We start from the raw sequence: 19,786 nt of genomic DNA on the forward strand, positions 1-19,786 counted from the left end.
TGTGCTCTTGGGAATGTTCAATGCAAAGGATTTTACTGTAGTCAATCCTGACTGTAGCATCAGGCTGCAACAGTAGAAAAATGTAAAAAACTAAAGGGAGTCTGAGCTGGACTTTCTGAGTGCACTCTATATTTCCAACATAACAGCTAAATTTTGAGCCAAGAGTCTGTTTAACCTCAAAATTCTGTTGTTTAAACTCTTGAATAATATAACGCTCATAGTGTGTTGTGTAAAGGCAAAGTAACTCTTAAATTACTGTTGAATAAATTTGTGAAACTCCTAAATAATCTTGTAACGCAGGAGCTCAGCCCTTCTCAAAGAAGGAAATATAACATCTTGTCTCAACCCTCGTCAAAGCATCTTGTGCAAGAGCCTTTTAACATAGTTGTTTTTCTTTTCTCCATTTTTTAACCAAAGCAGAATAGGATTCTGTTTTTGTCCTTGACCGCTGTGCACATACACTAGGTTCTGCCACAGTCCAGACACCTTCAAGAAGAGAGTCAGCAAGAACACGTTCTTTGTGCTGGTTCGAGTGGTCGATGAGCTGTGGTGAGTCTAACTCAATTTTGGTTATAAAGAGTATCATGCCCCTCCTCAGAGAATGTTGTTTCTCAGGAAAATGATCTCTCATTGAAATAAAAGATGAAACATCAGTGGGTTTAGACACAGCATTTCATTTAAACATTACATTATTCACGTAATCCATTGTTCAAACCCTAATGGTCAAAACCCCCCAAAGGGTCACTGGCTGACTAATAAGATAGAAAATAATTGAAAGTAAATTTTTCAAGTGTTTCTGTTTTTGGGTTCTATTACTTCCTCATGTATTGAACTTTAGTTCCCATGATGTCTGTGTTCAGGTCACTGATGTCCAAAAAGGGCCGACTAGACTTGGTTAAAGTTTAAACCTTAACCAAATCTCGTTTCCCCTTTTTGGCTCAAGCTTTGAATCCTTCAAATAAAACAGTCTGAGAGTAGAACAAACTCTGCATTTAATCAGAAAAACAAAAACAACTTCATACAAATATATTTCCCTTTTAAGGTTTGCTTTTTGACAGCTATACAGTCCAATAAAAAGTATGTACCCCATTGGATGTGTTTTACCCTTTTACTGATTTTATTAATCAATCATGGTCAACATGATTTGGCATTTTTTGACAAAAGAAAATACTAAAAAAAAAAAAAAGCTTTAATGTCAAATTGAAAACATACATTATTTTCTCAAAGTAATGTCAATTTGGCAGAAATATGTAATGTATTGCAGTATAAAGACGCCTGTGTCTGGAAGTTTCATAGTGACTGGTTAGTCAGTATTCCTGGCTACCATTACACCACGAAGACAAAAGAACACTCCAAGCAACTCAGAGAAAAGGTTATTGAAAAGTAGAAGCAAGGGGATGGGGGCAAAATATTCCAAGGCTCTGAACACCCTCTGGAGTTTAGTCAGATCCATCACCAAGAAATGAAGGAATATGTCACATGTGTAAATTTGCCTGATCAGACTTTCCTCACAAACTGAGTGAATATGCAGGAAGGAAACTAGTAAGAGTGACCACCAAGACACCTATGACTACTCCAAAGGAGTTCCAAGCTTCAGCAGCTGACATGGGAGAGACTCTGCAGACAACAACTGTTGGTCAGGTTCTTCACCAGTCAGAGCTTTATGGGAGAGTGGCAAAGAGAAAGACACTGTTGAGGAAAACTCAGATTCAATCTGGACTAGAGTTCACCAAAAGGCATGTGGGAAACTCAATGGTCAAGTGGAGGAACGTTCTTTGGTCTGATCAGACACCAAACACTGCACATCACCACAAACACACCATCTACACTGTGAAGCATGGTGGTGGCAGCACCATGCTGTGGGGATGCTTGTCAAGAGCCAATTGGCCCTGAAGGCTTGTATATTTATGCAGTCACTTATTTTCCTTAAAATGTTTTATTTAACTGACATTACTTCATAGAAATCTGTTTCACCTTGACATAAGAGTCTTTTTTTGGGGGGGGGGGGGGGCATAAAAGCCAAATTATATTGACCATGATTGATTCGTGAAAATCAGTAAAAGGGTTAAACATCCAAAGCGGTGAACACTTTATAGGCACTGTAGCTGAATGATGGATTTGATATTGAGGCCTGCATATACAGTGCTTAACAAATTTATTAGACCACCTGTCATATTTGTCTCAGAGACCATCCAGCATCATGAAGTTCTTTAATGCGGACTCTTTCATTTTCAGTGAGTTCTCCACGTTTTACCATTTTAAACAGGAATGAGGAATTTCAAACTGAATTCACCCAAATTTGAGCCGGCTCACTGGGCTTCTCTGAGAAGTCAGACGTTAATCAAGCATAACATTCAACCATTAAAACTCATTTTTCTGTTCAGGAATGCAAGTAAATAACTATAATTTGACATATTAATCAAGAAATATTAATGTGCTTTACTATTTTTTTCAGTTTTTTTGCAAATCAGTACATTTGAAAATTCATGGATAACAATAATTATATTTTAGCATTAAAAATATCATTTGGGTTAAAGCGCCTCTACATATTGGTGTATTAACCATTGCAGAAACATAAAAAATGATTTTGGTAATTACCAATGCTGTTAATTTAGGGCAGCTGTGGCATAAACCTTACTTTGGTTAGGGTTAGGGTGGTCTAATAAATTTGTTAAGCACTGTATACCCTACAATAAACAGATCAACATCTGTTTTGGGAATTTGGATACCAAGCAGTAATCCTGAATGCTTGGTGAGGATGGCCTAGCATTGATGACTGAACATGCTTTGATGTCCAATAGCCCAGACTGGGTGGTCTGGGATCGCTTCATCTAGACTGATTGTGGTGGTGCAGACACTACATGCATGCATTAAAGAACACACTGCTGTTATCTGCAGTCAACCACCATCAAACAAATGCATGGTTCACTGACATTAGGTCAGCTCTTCACTGCTCTTTGTAGAGATTTGATCATTTGGCCAGTGTTTCAAAGCTCTTAATTTTTTCGTCTGTTCTTAAAAACAAAACTTGGACAAAAGAAACCAGCTCCAAAGTGGAGTCACCTCCCATCATTCCCATAATAGAACCAGCTCATAAAACCAGCTCGTTGTTGGACTACAAATCACTTCTTGTCCTGAATTTAGTTGTTATGTCAGCCTAACCAGAGCTTTACAAGGTGTATTTTCTAAACAATATGTCATCATTTCCTTTAAAAGCAGGCTTATGATAAATTAGGGAGGAAAAGCTGTTAAAGATGCCACTATCCTAGCTCATGACTGTTCGGCCCTTTCATTTGTTTGATGGATACTTCACCTCATGTAGCATTCAGGGATACCTAGCTACCTAAATGTACACATAAATAAGCAATGAAAGCCTGAGAGCCTCAGAAATGATGTATGGGCTGGTATTTGCATAAGAGGCGGGTAAGTGAGCTCCAGTTGCAGGTCATCACTAAAGACAAATTGTGTAAAGATTGTGTGGATGCACGTACTAAAGTGCAGTAGACTTGGGATCTGAATGCCTTAAAAGTGAAAAACTACTCCAATGATGTTTATTGGAGCCTGATTATACTCAGAGCTTATCAGCTGTAACCGGGAAAAACTGAAACTGACTTGTTAATCGTCCAGTAAACCGCAGCTTTGCTCCACAATCCCCTGCTTATTCCATCACAAATAAAAATCTTCTCCCCTCTCCGTGGTGCAGCCTGGTGGAGCTGACTGACGACATCTTAAAGCAGCTGATGGACCTGGTGTTCACGCTGGTGTGCAATGGCGAGCTCAGCCTCGCCCGCGTGCTCCGCAAGAACATCCTGGACAAGGTGGAGCAGAAGAAGCTGCTGCGCTACACTAACTCCCTCAAACCGCTCGCTGCCCGAGGCGTCTCTGCAAGGTACAGAGGAGGGGATCAGACGGCTTCTGTCGTTACACATTCCTTTCTCTTATTCTTATGGCATTATTTCTTCAAAGATAATGGATGGAGTTGTGTTTTTTTGTGTGGTAGGCTGACGTTAAGAAAATCAGACTGCACAAGATTCCTGATTGAAATTAGATTTTCTAATTATTGCTCCTGCCAAGGTTTCCAGCTTCTAACCTGCATCAGGACAGTTGTAGTTTGCTAATGTGCATTTTATCCATCGTGTATCTTTGCATCATCTAAATTCAGCCATTGCAAACATGCACAATGCTTTTATGGATGCAAAATTCTGTCCTAGTGGCTGCAGAAACCAGAGAAACCATATCTTCATACAGTTTAAGCCTGAGGCCAGACAAAGAAAACTATTGTGGGTGGAAGAAATGTGCACAGAAAGCAAAGATTGATGTTAATGACTAAACTACTATGAATTTGAGGAAAGAAGCCTCTGCTTAACATGAATCCTGTTGCTGCTCCTAGTTAGCAAAGTAAAACTCTAATTGAATACATTACTGAACAGTTTATGCTTCCTAACAGGCCGGGAACTCTCCACGACTTCCGCAGTCATGAGATTGCGGATCAGCTCACTCTCCTCGACGCTGAGCTCTTCTATAAAATTGAGGTACGGCAGCTTCTTTGTTTTTACCTTTCATACTTCGCTCACATTCGACTCTGAAATCCAATATTTTCTTCCTCTCTTTTCCCTCCAGATTCCCGAGGTGCTGCTTTGGGCCAAGGAGCAGAATGAGGAGAAGAGTCCGAACCTGACTCAGTTCACAGAGCACTTTAACAATATGAGCTATTGGTAAGACCAAAAACCACAAACCTCAGTATCCTCTGTGTTTCATCTTGTAGTTCAGGCCTCATTTGTTTGTCCCTCTTCTTCTTCAGGGTCCGTTCTTTGATAATCCAGCAGGAGAAAGCTCAAGACAGAGAGAAGCTGCTTCTCAAGTTCATCAAGATAATGAAGGTTAGTCACAAGGAATACCCTCTAGTGCAGGGGAGTCCAAACTGTGGCCTTTTGCAAATTTTGAATATGAAATGAAATATGGCCCCCATTTGAACATTAACATTGTGCTTGGCTGTGTTGAACTTCATAGTTTCAGCACAAGGCAGTGCTACAATGTTAATTCGGTTAACAAACATTTTGACAAAAATGTATTTATGTGTTTTTTTATGACTAGATTGGGAAAACACTGTAAAGAGTGAACACATTTGCAAACAAAATAATAAAAATGTGTTTATTTCGAACTCCCTGATGGATTTCAGCAACAAGTAGCAGAACCAGTAACATTTTAGGGGTTGAGCCAGTGGTAGCTGTGGCTGAACAGGGCCCTCTGAAACTTGATTGGCCTCTTCAAAATCCTAAAAATGATGCAGTTAACTAGCCATTTAGGTCTACTCAATAACTTTACATATTTTAACCAACATTAGATTGGCTTTATTGGCTTTAAATATCCTCAAGGTGAGGAATATGAATGTGGCCCCACCATCCTTCTATATTTCTGTACATCGTTCTCATTGGAAAAACGTTGGACACCTCTGCTCTAGTGGAAGTGTCTGGAACTGATACGTCCCAGACTCACAGATATTTTCTTAATTTCTCCTTTTATTGTTGTTTTAAACTTCTCCTCTTCTATTTGCAGCACTTAAGAAAGTTGAATAATTTCAACTCCTACCTGGCAATACTGTCTGCCCTGGACTCTGCCCCCATCAGGAGACTGGAGTGGCAGAAACAGACCTCAGAGGTGAGAGGATGGTGTGCTTACAACCAGAGGAGCTACATAATAAAAGAGATGGTGCTGTCATAAAGAACTGCTATAAATAAGCATGTTTCCTCTTCCTCTTCTCTCAGGGATTGGAGGAATATTGCACATTGATCGACAGCTCCTCGTCCTTCAGAGCGTACAGAGCAGCTCTGGCTGAAGTGGAGCCTCCGTGCATCCCGTACCTGTAAGTGTGCTTATGTTTTTCATGCACGCTCACAATAATTTCCAGCCCAGTTTGATTTGACTTTCCTTCCTCCTTCCAGTGGTCTCATTCTCCAGGACTTGACCTTCGTCCATCTGGGAAACCCTGACCTCATCGACGGGAAGGTGAACTTCTCCAAACGTTGGCAGCAGTTTAACATCCTGGACAGCATGCGGCGCTTCCAGCAAGTGTAAGTCCACCAGTATGAGAAACTCCTCACATCAGGGATCACTCACAGTAATAAATGTCAGTGTTTATTTGCTGCTGGCAGGAAGTTGAATGTCATTCTATTTTGTTTTTCATTAAAGTTTAATCTGCCATCTCTACACAGGCTGTTTGTTTTCTCTCAGCATTAATCAAACCTTAATCAACTCTCATCGCAGGCATTATGAGCTGAAGCGCAACGAGGACATCGTCTCCTTCTTCAACGACTTCAGCGACCACCTGGCGGAGGAGGCGCTGTGGGAGCTGTCGCTTAAGATCAAACCAAGGAACATCACCAGGCGCAAGACGGACCGCGAGGAAAAGACTTAGGACTCCCCCTTCAACGCTCTCCGAGACTGACCTCCAACTGTGCTTCATGACACTAACTCCACTTTACTACAGACTGAGAATGGAAGCTACCCGCTGGAGCTGCTGGGAGACTCAAAACTACAGACAAGTGAAGCGTGGCCGAGGTTTGCACAGAGCGCCGCCGCTCTGGGAGATCATTATTGGGATTACTGCGGCTCTGGCAGGGGTGAAACTGGAGAACGCCTGGTGCCAAGGAGGAGAAGAATCACAGGGAGACGCTACGGAAATAACCAAAGTCTGCTCCCTGGGCTCTCTGTTTTAGAGTGGAGCTGTTGCGTGCGTGAGATTGAGCTGAATGGTCCATTTCCCTCCGAGTTCCCACTTCCTTTATGTATGTGCCATTTGTTGGTCATCTTCTGAAACCCGTCACCCTCAGACAGCAGAGAGCAGCATGCCCTGAACTGTGACTGGCAGGCTGCAGACTCTGCTGAGGGATCATAAGCAAGGGTTTGAACTTCAAAAGAGGATGACCGTTTGTTTTGAGACATTTTTGTGTAAGAATCATGTATGGTTATGAAATGTATTATATACAGCGCTCCTTTTGTTCTCAAAAAGGATGTTTATGCTTATGAGAAGAGCTTAGCTTCTCCCTAAAGTGCCATACGTATGCGCACTCAAAAAAAGCAAAGCAAGAAAAAAAAAAACCCACACACAAAAAGATGAATAACTAAAGATGCTGTGATCTATGTACATCATACTGAAATCATTGTGTGCCGTGTTCAGGTGTAGAGAACCATCAGGCAGTCACAATCATGCCCCGCCCCCGTCACGTCCGCCGTGTGGAAGAGTGTCTGTGAAGAGCGGCTGCGACTCGAGTGTTTGTCATTCCAAAAAATGTGCTGTAGTAAATCATTTTGATTCCTTTTTTTTGGGATAACACCAACACATCACACTGTGCTATCAAACTCCAATAAAACAAACAGCTCTGTTTCTACAAACGCTTGCTTCATTATGAGTCCAAAAAGACCGTGCAGCTTTATCAGAGAGGTTCAGTTTATTGTTGTACAGAATGGTCGGTGGAAAATCAACTTTAAAAAATTAAGGCATGGATTCAACTGTAAATAATGAAGAGGAAGCACTGATTGGTGTAACACTGCTAAAACATGTGTCCTATTTTAGTTTGAATAAGTTAAACAGAGAGCAACAAAACTACAACAGATCATAGAATTTAAATATATTAATCTCAATTAAAGTCACTATAAATATAAGGTGCAAAGCATGTGACATTAAAAGATTAAATAAGCTTCCTCCTTCACCCTCTGCTTCAGTAACACGTCATCTGAGTACAGTCAAAACTGAAGAATCAAACAGTATCATGGAAGACCGTTACAGCCGGACAGCACTATCGATAAGAATTATCGTACTGGTAAATAAAGAAACCGCAGCTCTGACTCTGCAACAGTAAGATCTCATATTCACAGTCTGGGCTCATGGATTCACATGTTCTCAGTGAGGTCGACAGCTGGGCTCCAGCAGGACCCTCTTTCCTCCAGGAGGGTTGGCGGCTCCGTTGTGGAGATCGCCCTGCTCGGAGATGGCACGTTTGAAGCCCCGCCCGTGACTGTTGATGGACCCGCGCTGCCATTTGCAGATGTCACCATTCAGAATGTCTTGGATGTGCTGGACGATGAGGTTAATGGCAACTGGTAAGAAAGAGAGGGAGGACTGTCAGAATTGCTGCTGGAGAAACTACAATGTATGCCTCTGTATTTGGGATTGAAACCTACCCATATTGTCAACTCCTCGTGGAATGATGACATCAGCATACTTCTTTGTCTAGGAACACGAATAATAAGATCAGGTAGCATAAAAGAAACAAGTCAAAATTTTCTATACTTCAATAGATTTCAATTCTTTAAACTTGAAGAGTGACCTGCACTCGGATGTGATCAAATCCTTTTTTAAACAAGGCGGTCTAGACATTTTGACTCACCACGAGTCTTTATCAGGACATGATGATGTCCTTGTGAGAGTCTGTCCAACCATAAAGGGAACATGCAAAAATCACTTTCAGGCTTTTGTATCAAAAGTATGTGCCCCTGGCCTGTTCCTATGTATGATTACATAGAGACATCTGTTTTAAAGTATATTTTGGGGCATTTTACACCTTTATTTGGAGATGAGGACAGTAGATAGAGTTGGAAACATAAGGTAAGGGACCCCCAGGCTGGACTTAAAACAGGGCCACCTTCTGCACCACAATTAATGCATGAAGTGCTTTATAAATGTATCTTCTTAATTAATGACTGCGTGAATCCCTTGGCAGTAATACATACAGATGAGAACGAAAATACTAGCATGAAGATATGAAGATTTCCCTGAGTATTTCCCAAGTGCTGCTAAACAGAGGAGGGGATTTTTAACAGCGTTTCCAAATGCCCTAGTTTTATTTTGGATGCTAACATTATTTTACTTTGCACACAGAAACAAAATTATTTCACAAACAAAAACTACCAGGGTCTAAATCATGTGGTAGTTTTCAACAAGTCTGAGCCAGTCTTCTGAGGAATCCCAGCCCATTTTTCTTTGGCCAATCTCTCAAGCTCCTCCAGATTTGAAGGTTTCTCTGGCATGGACCTTGGTCTTCAGTTCACCTCACAGATTTTCAATGGGATTTAAGTCAGGGCTTGTCTCAGCCACTCAATAAGGTTCACTTTGGTCTTCTGGAGGTGGTTCTTCCCCAGGAGCCACAAGTGTTTTGAATCATGTTTGAAGACAAAGCAGTGACCCAGACTCAGTTTAGCTGCTGACTGCTTGAGGTTTTCTTTCTAAATCTTTCTCCATCTTTCTTCATGGTTCCTTCCACCTTTACCAGATTCCCAGTTCCAGACTCGCAGAAGCATCCCCACAGCCGTGTTCTTCAGGTTATATGCCTCTCCCCTTTTTCTCCCAACATCACCACCGTCTCTATTGAGCTCTAGTTTGGTCTTATCATACAAAAGGACATGCTTCCAGTATGAGAATCTTTCTCCAGGTTGTCCTTTGCAGACTTCAGTCTCACTTGAAGATGTCTCTTCTGCAGACTTTTTCTTGGCCCATTCCTATGCAGGGCTCTAGTGATGGTCTTCTTTGAGACTACGATTTCAGACTTGGCTGAGTCCTTCTCTAGTGTCTTGGCAGTTGTTCTTGGGTCTTTAGACATATCTATCACTAGTTTTCTTTCCAGAGTCTTTGAAATCTTTCTCTTCCTACCTCTGCCAGGCTTGTTCTTGACTGTGTGGCTCTCTTTGAATTTCTTGATGATCCTTCTCACTCCAGTTCTTGACTCTTGGAAATGCTAGGATAACTTTGTAGATCCTTCTCCTGCTTTGTGAGCATCAACAATTCTTTTTCTGAAGTATAAAATGATATCTTTGTTTTTACCATGATGCTGTGTCCAGGGCCAGCTCAAACCCTTTCTGAAGTTTTTAGACTGTGTGTAAATGTGAAGATAACCCCCAGTTTTAATTTGATTTTGCAAGCTTTGCAAGCTGATCTACAGATCAATGAAAAGGTCAGTTCTAAAGGGGGCTGATAATGTTGGTTGATGGTTTGTTGACTCTAAAAAAACAGGGATAAATACTGTTTATTACTGTCATACTTACAGGCAAGCAAAACTCCTCAAAAGCAGGCTTCACAAACGTCGTATACTGACTGAGAATCTGCTCCAGGTCTCTCCCTCTGTTCATATCTCGCAGAACTACAAAGAGAAATCAGTTCAAATGAACCAGTTATTGTGGAAACTCCTGGAATACTGTGTGTGAAGGAGACGCTGGTACCTCTGCGAGAGAGCCTGACGTCTGAATCCGTGTCCACAAACAGCTTCATGTGAAACATATCTCGAACTTTCTGCGTGTAGAAGACCAGGATCCCCTCGAAGAGGACTACATCTGCTGGATAAACCGTGATCCTGTCTTCCAACCTGGAGAAAACATGCACAGTTTCATGAAGCTACAGTGACAAGAATTTATTGTGTGAAAAAAGAGGATTCCCTCCTACCTGGAATGGGTGACAAAATCATACGTTGGAACTTCAACCACTCGCCCATCCACGATGTCCTTCAAGGTTTTGTACATTAAATCGTTGTCAAATGCATCTGCAAACAGACACAGTCAAAAATCTGAGGTTTTGAAGGGATTTCATGATTGCACTGCTTAGCTCTAGTGAAATGCGTCCAAGTTGCTCCGGTGTTGTTTTTGTAAGCATTTGAGAGCTTAACAGATGTTGGTACAGTCTGTTCAGAACAACTTCTTTTTTTAGCTGCAGAATTCCCCAAAGTTTTTACATATTTTTGTCACTGCAGCTTCACAGCCAGGATTGCAGGTTCCTCGCTCAAAATGCAAACCTGTTTTTCCCTGACAGGAAACTGGTTAAGAAAAGGGGCAAGAAAAAGACAGCATGACAGAATAAAGCAGAGGAAAGATGGCCAATAACCAAATCTACAACAACTGAAGACAAAACAATAGCCTTAAGAATGAAGAAAAAAGAAGTAGTTTTTGAAAAAGACCTAGGATATGACAATATACACATCTTATATTGATGAGTGTTTAGAAGAAGGGACCTATGTATTGAACAGAAAGGATAATAGAAATATGTTGATCATAATTAAGTCTGCAGTAGAAATGTTTATTAAACATAGACTGAAATATCACATTGACATTAAGTATTAAGATCCGTTGCAAAAACACTTTAAATTTAGCTCAGGTTCCTCCCATTTCTCTGATCGTTGCTGAGATATTTCTACAGAGAGATGAGAGCCTCGTCTAGCCACTCTGCCAGAAAGAGAAGGGGGGGGGGGGGGTGTCCTTCTGGAACTTTGTCCCATCTCCATGCAGGATCTCTGGAGCTCAGTCAGACGGGCCATCAGGTTCTTGGTCACCACTCTTGCTAAGACCCTTCTCCCCTGACTGCTCAGTTTGGCCAGCTCTAAGAAGAGTCCTGGTTGTGCCAAACTTCTTCCATTTGAGAATTATGAAGGCCACTGTGCTCTTGGGAACCTTCAGTGCTGAAATGTTTTTGTAGTCTTCCTCAGATCCATGCCTTTCAGCTCTGCAGTTTCTTTGACCTCATGGCTTGGTCTTTGCCAGTCATTTAAATTTACCATATGTGGACGCATTTCAGCTTTTCATTCTTAATGAATAAGATGTTTTTTATGTTGTTTTCACTTCATCCTGATAAGATACTGCGTGTAAATTAATGAGAATAACATTTTTTTTCCAACTGTAGCATCAGGCTGCAACACAAGAAAATTGAAAAAAGGAAAAGGGAGAATGTTTTTCAATGCACTGTATATATAAACTCAGAGATGAGTTGGCCCATTTTAAATCGAATCAAATATTCCAGACTGTCTGTTTAGTATTTTAAATAAGATAAGCAAGTTAAACAGCCGGCATTTTATTCCATGGCGCACATGAGCTAGAAATGATTTACCCCTCCAATAGAGGAACCTCTTATCTTGTCCCTCTAAAAACCTACTTAAGACCATAAAATAAGTGTAAATATAAAAATATGTCACTCTATTTTATTTTAAAAACTCTCCCTAGAGTGAAGGCAGACAGGTGTGAGCTATTATGAGAGAAAGCAAAGGAAAAGAGACACCTGGACACTTCCTACCTGGGTGATCAAAGTTGTACTGGCCCTTCAGAGCTTTCATCTTCTGCTCTGGAGTCAGGACTCTGTAGAAGCTGTCCTGGCTTACAATAGCCACTTTCCTCTGGCGGTGGTCCACCTTGTTCTGGCCCAGGAGCTCCATGATTTTGGCGCAAACTGTTGACTGTGGCAGAAAGGTCCCATCATTCAAACAGCTGTTACTTTTGGCTTCACCTAAACTCTTTGCGAGTTAATTTACAAGTGCATAAAATGACATTTTATGGAGATGTGCAAGAAAATAAGGATGAAGAAAAGTCCCCAAATGTTGGTAAATATATCAGTGACCTTGTCGGTGCTTATCAGCTGACTGTTACTCATGGCATCACAGGAGAACTGCTATTATCAGCTGCTAGTTGACCATATGGAGCTATTTGGCGGTCTAAGAAGTGTTGGTAGGGGACGTTAAATTAAATCAAGCATACTTCTAATATCGTGCCTAGTGTGTTAATGAAAATTAGAGAAACTAAGAGTAGAAAAGTGGGCGTGCCTGTTTCTTTGACAGTTTAACACAAGCTAATGCTAGCGTTGCTAACAAACTTAGCTATGCTTACGGTCTCGAGGGGTGCCGTCTAAACCGGACTGACCTTTCCGCTGGCTGTTCCTCCGCTGACCCCTATAAGGAAGGGACGATGCCGGGGTCTTTCTGTCTCCCCATGGGCGACGAGAGCATCCATTGCAGTCCCACAGTTTAGAAAGACTGCAGAATAAGGGATAGCGCGAATCTGCGCTAGCTCTGCTATCTTTTGCAACAACAACGCGCTGATCTCGCGAGAATTGACTCAACCTCATGAATGAACCCTGTGATGTCAACAGGAGCGAAAATGCTGTTTTTCCCCCTTAAAACAATAGTATTTATTTGTTTTGATACATTCATTTGGTGACATATATATTCACATATATCATATATCATTTGGTCGTTACAAGAAACTATCCAGGATGTCAAATACAAAAGAATTGATTTTATTATCAAACCAAACATTATCTTGCATTAAATATAAACACAGTATCCAGATTACATTATTGTTTCTCTTTGTCATCATTCTTTCTCTCTGTGTCTTCCCCAAGCTGAGATTTCTCTTCGATGGATTCATCTAGTACTATCTCCAGAGCAGCATTTCCTTCAACCCTCTTCACCGTCTCTCCTTTAGCAGCGAGGATTTCCTCAATGTTTCTGAAAGGTGAAACAACACAGCACTAGTCATTCAAAAGAATATACTGTTTACCAGCGGTGGTAGAGGTACCAGACTATTGTATACACAGAAAAGCTACTCAATTACAGTATTTTGAGTAAATGTAATTAGTTACTTTCCATCCCTGCTGGGTACATAATTAACCAAAAATGTATGTTTCTTTATTGTACTATGAATAAACCTTGCTTTTAAACTGGCATCTATGCTTAAATCAAAACCTAGACTTTCTGCAAGCATTTAAGTTAGGACAACCTAACTTCTGGCTGATACTTTAAGCAAATGAAAAGAATTTGTCTTTAAGGGATACCGAGCATGTTTTTATTTTATTAAAAGAACCTGAGAGAAACTTTCTGTTGATGCTGCCGCCCACGGCGAGTCAAGTTGTACCTGTTTTCTCTTAACTGATTCTGCTGTGTGTAAAGTAACTAGTTGTGTTTTTGACAGGGAATGCGATCCCCTTTTCTCACACCTACTATGCTGCAAGGGTTTCTAACATTTATGAAAAAATAAGAAATAACAAGTCTTGTTTGTGAGGGTCTGGTGCGCTTCTTTATTTCATAAACAGTATAAATTTTCTGTCTTTTTTACCAGTCTAGAAACCCTCACAGGGGCTTAAATTGTACTTATGACACTTACAACGCTACAACAGAAAGTGACATTGAGTAAAACTAAAGCACACATTGCTGTCAGCATTTACTTTATGTCTGTCAATAAGTAACAGAAAATTGCATAACAAATTCCACCATGTTTCATCAGTTTTTTAGAGCTGCTATTACAGACATTATCCACCAGAGTGCACTAAAAAGCTATTTAAAATGTCCAACAGTAAGTACAGAAGCATTCTAATACATTAGAACATCATGGAAAAGTTTCATAGTTCAATTCAAAAAGTGAAACTCGAATATTGTATAGATTCTATAGAAAATATAAAGTCTGTATTCCTTTACATGTTGATGATCATGTCTTACAGTTAAACTATTAGAATTTAACGCAATACTAATACAAAGGAGTGAAATACAGAAATGTTGGCCATTTGAAAAATGTGTTCATTCTCAGTAATTGGTTGGAGCTCCTTTTGCACAAATTACTGCATCAATTCTTGTGTCATGGACCCAATCAGTCCGTGGTCCTGCTGGGGTGTTCTGAAGCCCAGGTTGATCTGATAGCAGCCTTCAGCTCGTCCAGGTTGTTGACTCTGGTATCTCTCTCTCGGTAAATCCCCGAAGATCCTCCATGGGGTTCAGGTTTTCAAACACAGCACTACCACGGTCAACAAACCAGTTTCTGGTAGTTTTGGCTTCACAGTGGGCAGGTGAAAAAGAAATCAGTATCTCTATAAAAGCTTCTTGGCAGATGGAGGCATGAAGGTCTCTAGAATCTCCTGGTTAACAGCTGACAGCGTTGACTCGACTTGATAAAGACCAGTGGACCAACAGCTGCAGATGACATGGACCCCAAACCATCACTGACTGTGGAGACTAAAAAACACTTTAAGCACCTTGGATTCTGGTCCTTAGTGATCTTTCTTCATACTTGACTTCCAAATCCATCCATTGCTTATCCAATTGGGAAACACTACACCTGTAGTCTATCTCCTGGATCCGTCTGTGTGGTGGCTCTTGATCCACTGACTCCAGTCTCAGCCGTGTGTAGCTCCCTAAATTCCTGAATCTGCTTTGTTTGATAGTCCTCTGAAGGCTGAGCTCATCGTTGTTTCCCCATTACCACCTTTTACCACTCTTTTCCCTTATGTCAACTTTCTATGAGTATGTTTTGATACAGCCTCTGAGAACACCCTGCCCTTTCAGCAGTGACCTTCTGTGGCTTACCCTCCTTGTGGAGGATGTCAGTGATTGTCCTCTGGACATTTGTCCAGTCAGCAGTCTTCCCCATGGTTATGATTGTGTGTACTGAACCAGAGTGAGAGAATGAACGCACAGAAAACCTTTACAAATTATACCTTTCCATAATATTCTAATATTTTGAGATAGTGGATTTTAGACTGCCATAATCTGTAAGCTATAATCATCAAGATTAAAACAAAAATGTCCTGAAATGTTTTGCTTTGTTTGATGAAAAAATTCTCATGATAATCTAATCTTGTTAGATGATCCAGTGTGTTATATCTGCTTTTGCTTAGTTTCATGTGCCAAAAGCATCACTCACCTTTTCCCTTCCAGGTCAGAGAACCATTTGAGGTTGTCAGCGATGATGTGGTGATTTTTACATCCTGGACACGTTACTATGACAACACCTTTGTGGTAAGCGAGTTTGGAGATTTTCTTCATGGATCTCGTGGAGCAAACCTGGAAAATATTTAGCCTGTCAGTAATAAATTTAATATACAGTTTAATAAAATTTAGTTTAAAGCTACAGTAATACAGTGCCTTCATGTGAATACTGTTACCTTGCATGTGTACACGAGCTGATAATGTGTTGTCTGAAGTTTTCCAATGGCGTCATTTCTCAAACATGGCGAAGTGGACAGTCCTCTAGACCTGCTGAAACAAGATCCATATCTGTCATTCGGGGGCAGTATGTGAAAACTACGCGGGTACAGTGGAGTAATAACACTAGTCCTCCTTGCTGTGGTGATGGGTGTTGCTGGAGGATGACAGGGAAACGCGGCGCAGAGTCTGGACTGGGATGAAAACCGATGATAACACCGAAACAACCGAGCGACGGTCAGCATCATCCAGGAGTATGGCTGACGTAACGTCCGAAATATTTACTTAAAAATAAACCTCGACGAATGTTGTTAATGTAGCCTTAAACTGGACATTGCATAAACACACAGGACATAAACATGACTGCAAATTTCACCAGCGTGCGGTGTCGCGGAACTGTGACGTCACAGGCAGAGGTACTTTCAAAATAAACTTAAACATCCCGTTGTGTAGCAATATTTTTAATACTATCTACTATTCTTTTAACTTAAAGGACAATTATGGGTGTTTTTTCAACAAGAAAAAGCAAACTGTCAAAATAATACATATTTAGAATTTTCTTTTACTGCATGAAAAATATTATTTTAATAAATGTGAATGGACCAATGGTAAATGGTTTGACATAAGAAAAGTACTACATTCGATTTTTGAATCCTTAAAGTCCCTGTAAAGTAATGAAAAAAATCTTTATTTTAGGTTTGTTGTATGACAGGCTACTATGTTATGGACCTCCAGGTCAAATTTCAGTCATGAAAAACATCTCTAAGTTTATAAAATTAAACTTCAAAATCATGAAAAATGGGGCGGTACATCTGCTCTTGCATGGTGTGGGTGTGTCAGTTGAATGAGCTGAAGCCACGCCCACTCAGGAGAAAAAGGAACCTCTCAAATAAAATGAAAACAAGTGCTTCTGTTTAGAGCACAGGTAAATAGCTCTGTGCCAGAGCAGAGAGACAGAAATTTATAAATTTACTGTTTCTGGCACAAATCTCTCCGTTATGATACTTTTAATGGCCTGTAGTCCACTGGGGATGATAGAATTGGGAACTTTACCTTAAAAACACAGCATGTAGCTGGCTGTTAACTTTCAATGAAGACAGTGACGTCAGCAAACAGCAGACTGTATTGAGGTGAACTGCTTGATGATTTATATCATTGTAGTGTTAGGGGGGCGGGGTAATTCCCCACAGCGCCCAGTGACGGCTGGGGATAGGGTTAGGGTTTCTAAAGGCCCAAATACAAATGCAAATTTTGGATTTCACAATACATGGTCATTAAGTCGTTTGTTTGAAATATGCATACCCCATGTATTTAAGCACATATGTATATATATGTGTGTAAATATGAATACAGTGTTTATTTATGTATATACGCTGGTGGAATGTTGTTATGGTGGTAGGGTCATGTCTGCATGTATATCTTCACCTACTCGATTAAAAAAAAAATAAAATTCTGTTGAGATTTTTCCCAGCTGGTTATAAAACACACTAAAATCAATAATGCTATCCTTTTATGAGCAAAAAAATCAAATGAGGCCATCAACAACACGACAGTTATTTCTATTATTCTATTCTATTTCAATTATTATTTATCACTGATCTCTGAAACTGGTGCAGCATGGTAGGTATGCAAATTCAATAAATCCAGTTTGCTGAAACAATCTTAATTTGCATGAGTCATTCGTATTTTCTCAGTGAGTGATATTCTAAATCAAAAGACAACAGGATTTTTTATTCATTAAAAAAAAAAACTTCCCACATAAAGTCCAGCAAAGATATAAGATGAGTTGTTTTTCCACAGGAGCCTCTAAATCAACAAAAACATAAATACCACACAGGAGCTTTGAAATAAAATCAGTCATTCCTTCAAATTGAAAGTAATAGGCATTGAAATGAACTTAAACAGCCAGAAGAGACTGTTAAACATATCTAAATAAAGGGGAAAAAGAATTATATGAAGCTGGGAAAGTGTATTTAAGTGTGTTTACCACTCTGGAGATGTAATTTTTATCAGAAAGGACATGCAGGTTAGAAACATGGTTTGGAAAGTTGCCATTGTTACCATTTTGAGTTATTCTGCATTTCCATTTACTCTTTTTATTCCTCATTTATCTAACAAGTATTTAATAATCTAGTTGTTTCATGGAAATATCGTATCAAAGCTGAAATTTAGAGTAATCTAATAGTTTAAAGGCAAAAGCTGTAAAATAATATTAGAGTTGCCTTAGTTGTCTAAATTGTAGCTTGAGTTTGAGAGATGAGCCGATGACTGAAGAGCAACACTGAAAATTATTCATAAACATATTAACAACATTTACGCAGGCAAGGAAATCTGTTTTAAGAAATAGGGTCTACAAATGCTACAGGTTTATTATGACTCTTTTTTAAAGAGTCTCTGATATTTGCACATTTGATTTTCACAGGAAAACTCATTTCTTATTCATAAACACCACTTTCAGAAAACATGAATAATTCAGAAAGAACAGGCCCTATGAAACTTTAATTTAGGATTTCTGAAATGCATCTGTTCATGAGTAGGTAAGTCATGTTAAAATGGAACTGAGTACATGTGCAGTAATGCAGGTGTCATGAAAGTGTGGCTGTTGTGGCAATGCTGTGATAAATCAAGATCATGCAAATTTAAAAACTTCAATTCATCAGCTGTAAAGGCTTCAGTGATGTCAAGAAGCTACATACAGTTGGGTCTGTCTTAAAGCTGGCTGCCCCCCTGAACAACCCCGTGAACAGGCCTCCACAGCTGTGATTTATTGATGATATAATGAGTGCTACATCAGTAGTGTTGGTGCTAGCCTCCTAGCTATATTTACCTTATTTCTGGTGCTGAATAGTGTGTCAAGGTATTTTTGGGGTTGTGCTGTTCAGATTATTTATTCATTTAATGTTTTAACCCCTTTTCATCACTGTTTCCAACCATTTTTCCCACATTTGACCCATTTTTGCCTCTTTTAACCATTTTTTGCCACATGTTGTCCTTTATTAACATTTTTTGCTGTTTTTATCTTCTTTTCAGTGCTTTAACTGCCCATTTTTTCACTATTTTCCTCACATGAAAGCTGCTTTTTACCATCTCATACCCATTTTGAATCCTTTTCTGCTTTTCTAAACCCATTTTTGTTGCTTGAATGCCACTTTTTAACCACTTTTCCCCACTCTCTTTTGCCACTTTTAGCCCCTTTTTTACACTTTTAACCTGTTTTGTCCCTTTTCAACTCAGTCCACCACTTATGCCACCAATTTCGACACTTTTTTGCCACTCTAAACTCATTTTTGCAATTTTTTTAGCCGTTTTTCTCCATTTTCAACCCTTTCCTAACCCATTCCTGCTGCTTGTATCCTTTATTGCCAATCTTTAACCACCTCTCACTTCTTTCTTTTGCCACTATTAAACCATTTCTGCCACTTTTAAGCTGCTTTTCACAATTTTTCTGCCCATTTTTTAACCCTTCTCAGTTTTTCTGAACCCATTTTTTCTACTTGTATCCCAGTTTTTTGCCTTTTTGAACCTATTTTTGCCACTCCCTTAACAGTTTTCACTTCTTTCTTTAGCCACTTTTAGCCCATTTTTGCAACTTTCCATCTGTTTTTGCCTTTTTTTTTAAAATAATTTTTTAATTATCTTCACCTTCAAGTTATTTTCAGTTACCTCTACTTTGTTCTCTAGCATCTTGTCGTTTGTGCACGTCTTGGCTTAGCTATGAAGTCTGGTTTAGCCATTTTTAAAAATGTAATTCTGTTTTAAGAAAATATGTTTACATTTTTATAAAGGCTACAGTGTACTACAGCATACATTAAAAACATTTTTGTTGCTTTGATAGGAGTATTTTTTTTTAGCTTAAAATAAAATAATAAAATATGGTTATCATAGATTAACTTTACAGTGGACCATGATTTTGCTGACCTCCATGGCCCCCTATTTGTCTGGGCCCCAGAAAGCTCTACCCTTGTAGGCAGACTTGCATACAATATAATAAAATATCATATGATATAAATATGATAAAAAATATATGATAAATATGATCAGATATTTATATGTTAAAATACAATATG

General features: G+C 39.6%; 3 protein-coding genes across 12 annotated transcripts in view; 1 reads left to right on the forward strand and 2 right to left on the reverse strand.

Moving 5' to 3' along the window:
- Positions 1-7,369, forward strand: part of rapgef1b (Rap guanine nucleotide exchange factor (GEF) 1b) — an 87,821-nt gene extending 80,452 nt beyond the window's left edge. For all 10 annotated transcript variants that reach the window (XM_041811282.1, XM_041811289.1, XM_041811290.1 and 7 more), the window contains 9 exons: positions 457-549; positions 3,704-3,889; positions 4,448-4,532; positions 4,621-4,715; positions 4,802-4,880; positions 5,557-5,658; positions 5,766-5,863; positions 5,943-6,071; positions 6,265-7,369. In XM_041811282.1, coding sequence (XP_041667216.1) covers positions 457-549; positions 3,704-3,889; positions 4,448-4,532; positions 4,621-4,715; positions 4,802-4,880; positions 5,557-5,658; positions 5,766-5,863; positions 5,943-6,071; positions 6,265-6,415 — 1,018 coding nt within the window. In that variant the 3' untranslated portion in view covers positions 6,416-7,369. The remainder of the gene's footprint in view (positions 1-456; positions 550-3,703; positions 3,890-4,447; positions 4,533-4,620; positions 4,716-4,801; positions 4,881-5,556; positions 5,659-5,765; positions 5,864-5,942; positions 6,072-6,264) is intronic.
- A 56-nt stretch (positions 7,370-7,425) lies between these two features.
- Positions 7,426-12,855, reverse strand: uck1 (uridine-cytidine kinase 1). The gene is made up of 7 exons (XM_041811414.1): positions 12,667-12,855; positions 12,047-12,206; positions 10,433-10,529; positions 10,213-10,355; positions 10,039-10,133; positions 8,182-8,230; positions 7,426-8,097 (listed from the first exon to the last, which is right to left on the reverse strand). Exons 1-7 carry the CDS (start codon positions 12,754-12,756, stop codon positions 7,901-7,903), a joined length of 831 nt encoding a protein of 276 aa, XP_041667348.1. The 5' UTR covers positions 12,757-12,855; the 3' UTR covers positions 7,426-7,900.
- Positions 12,856-13,021: 166 nt separating this feature from the next.
- Positions 13,022-16,106, reverse strand: dnlz (DNL-type zinc finger). Its single transcript, XM_041811415.1, has 3 exons — positions 15,680-16,106; positions 15,439-15,578; positions 13,022-13,253 (listed from the first exon to the last, which is right to left on the reverse strand). Exons 1-3 carry the CDS (start codon positions 15,965-15,967, stop codon positions 13,100-13,102), a joined length of 582 nt encoding a protein of 193 aa, XP_041667349.1. The 5' UTR covers positions 15,968-16,106; the 3' UTR covers positions 13,022-13,099.
- Positions 16,107-19,786: the final 3,680 nt, after the last annotated feature.

This window comes from Cheilinus undulatus, linkage group 17 (genome assembly GCF_018320785.1).
Source record: "Cheilinus undulatus linkage group 17, ASM1832078v1, whole genome shotgun sequence".
In the NCBI taxonomy this organism is placed as follows: domain Eukaryota; kingdom Metazoa; phylum Chordata; class Actinopteri; order Labriformes; family Labridae; genus Cheilinus; species Cheilinus undulatus.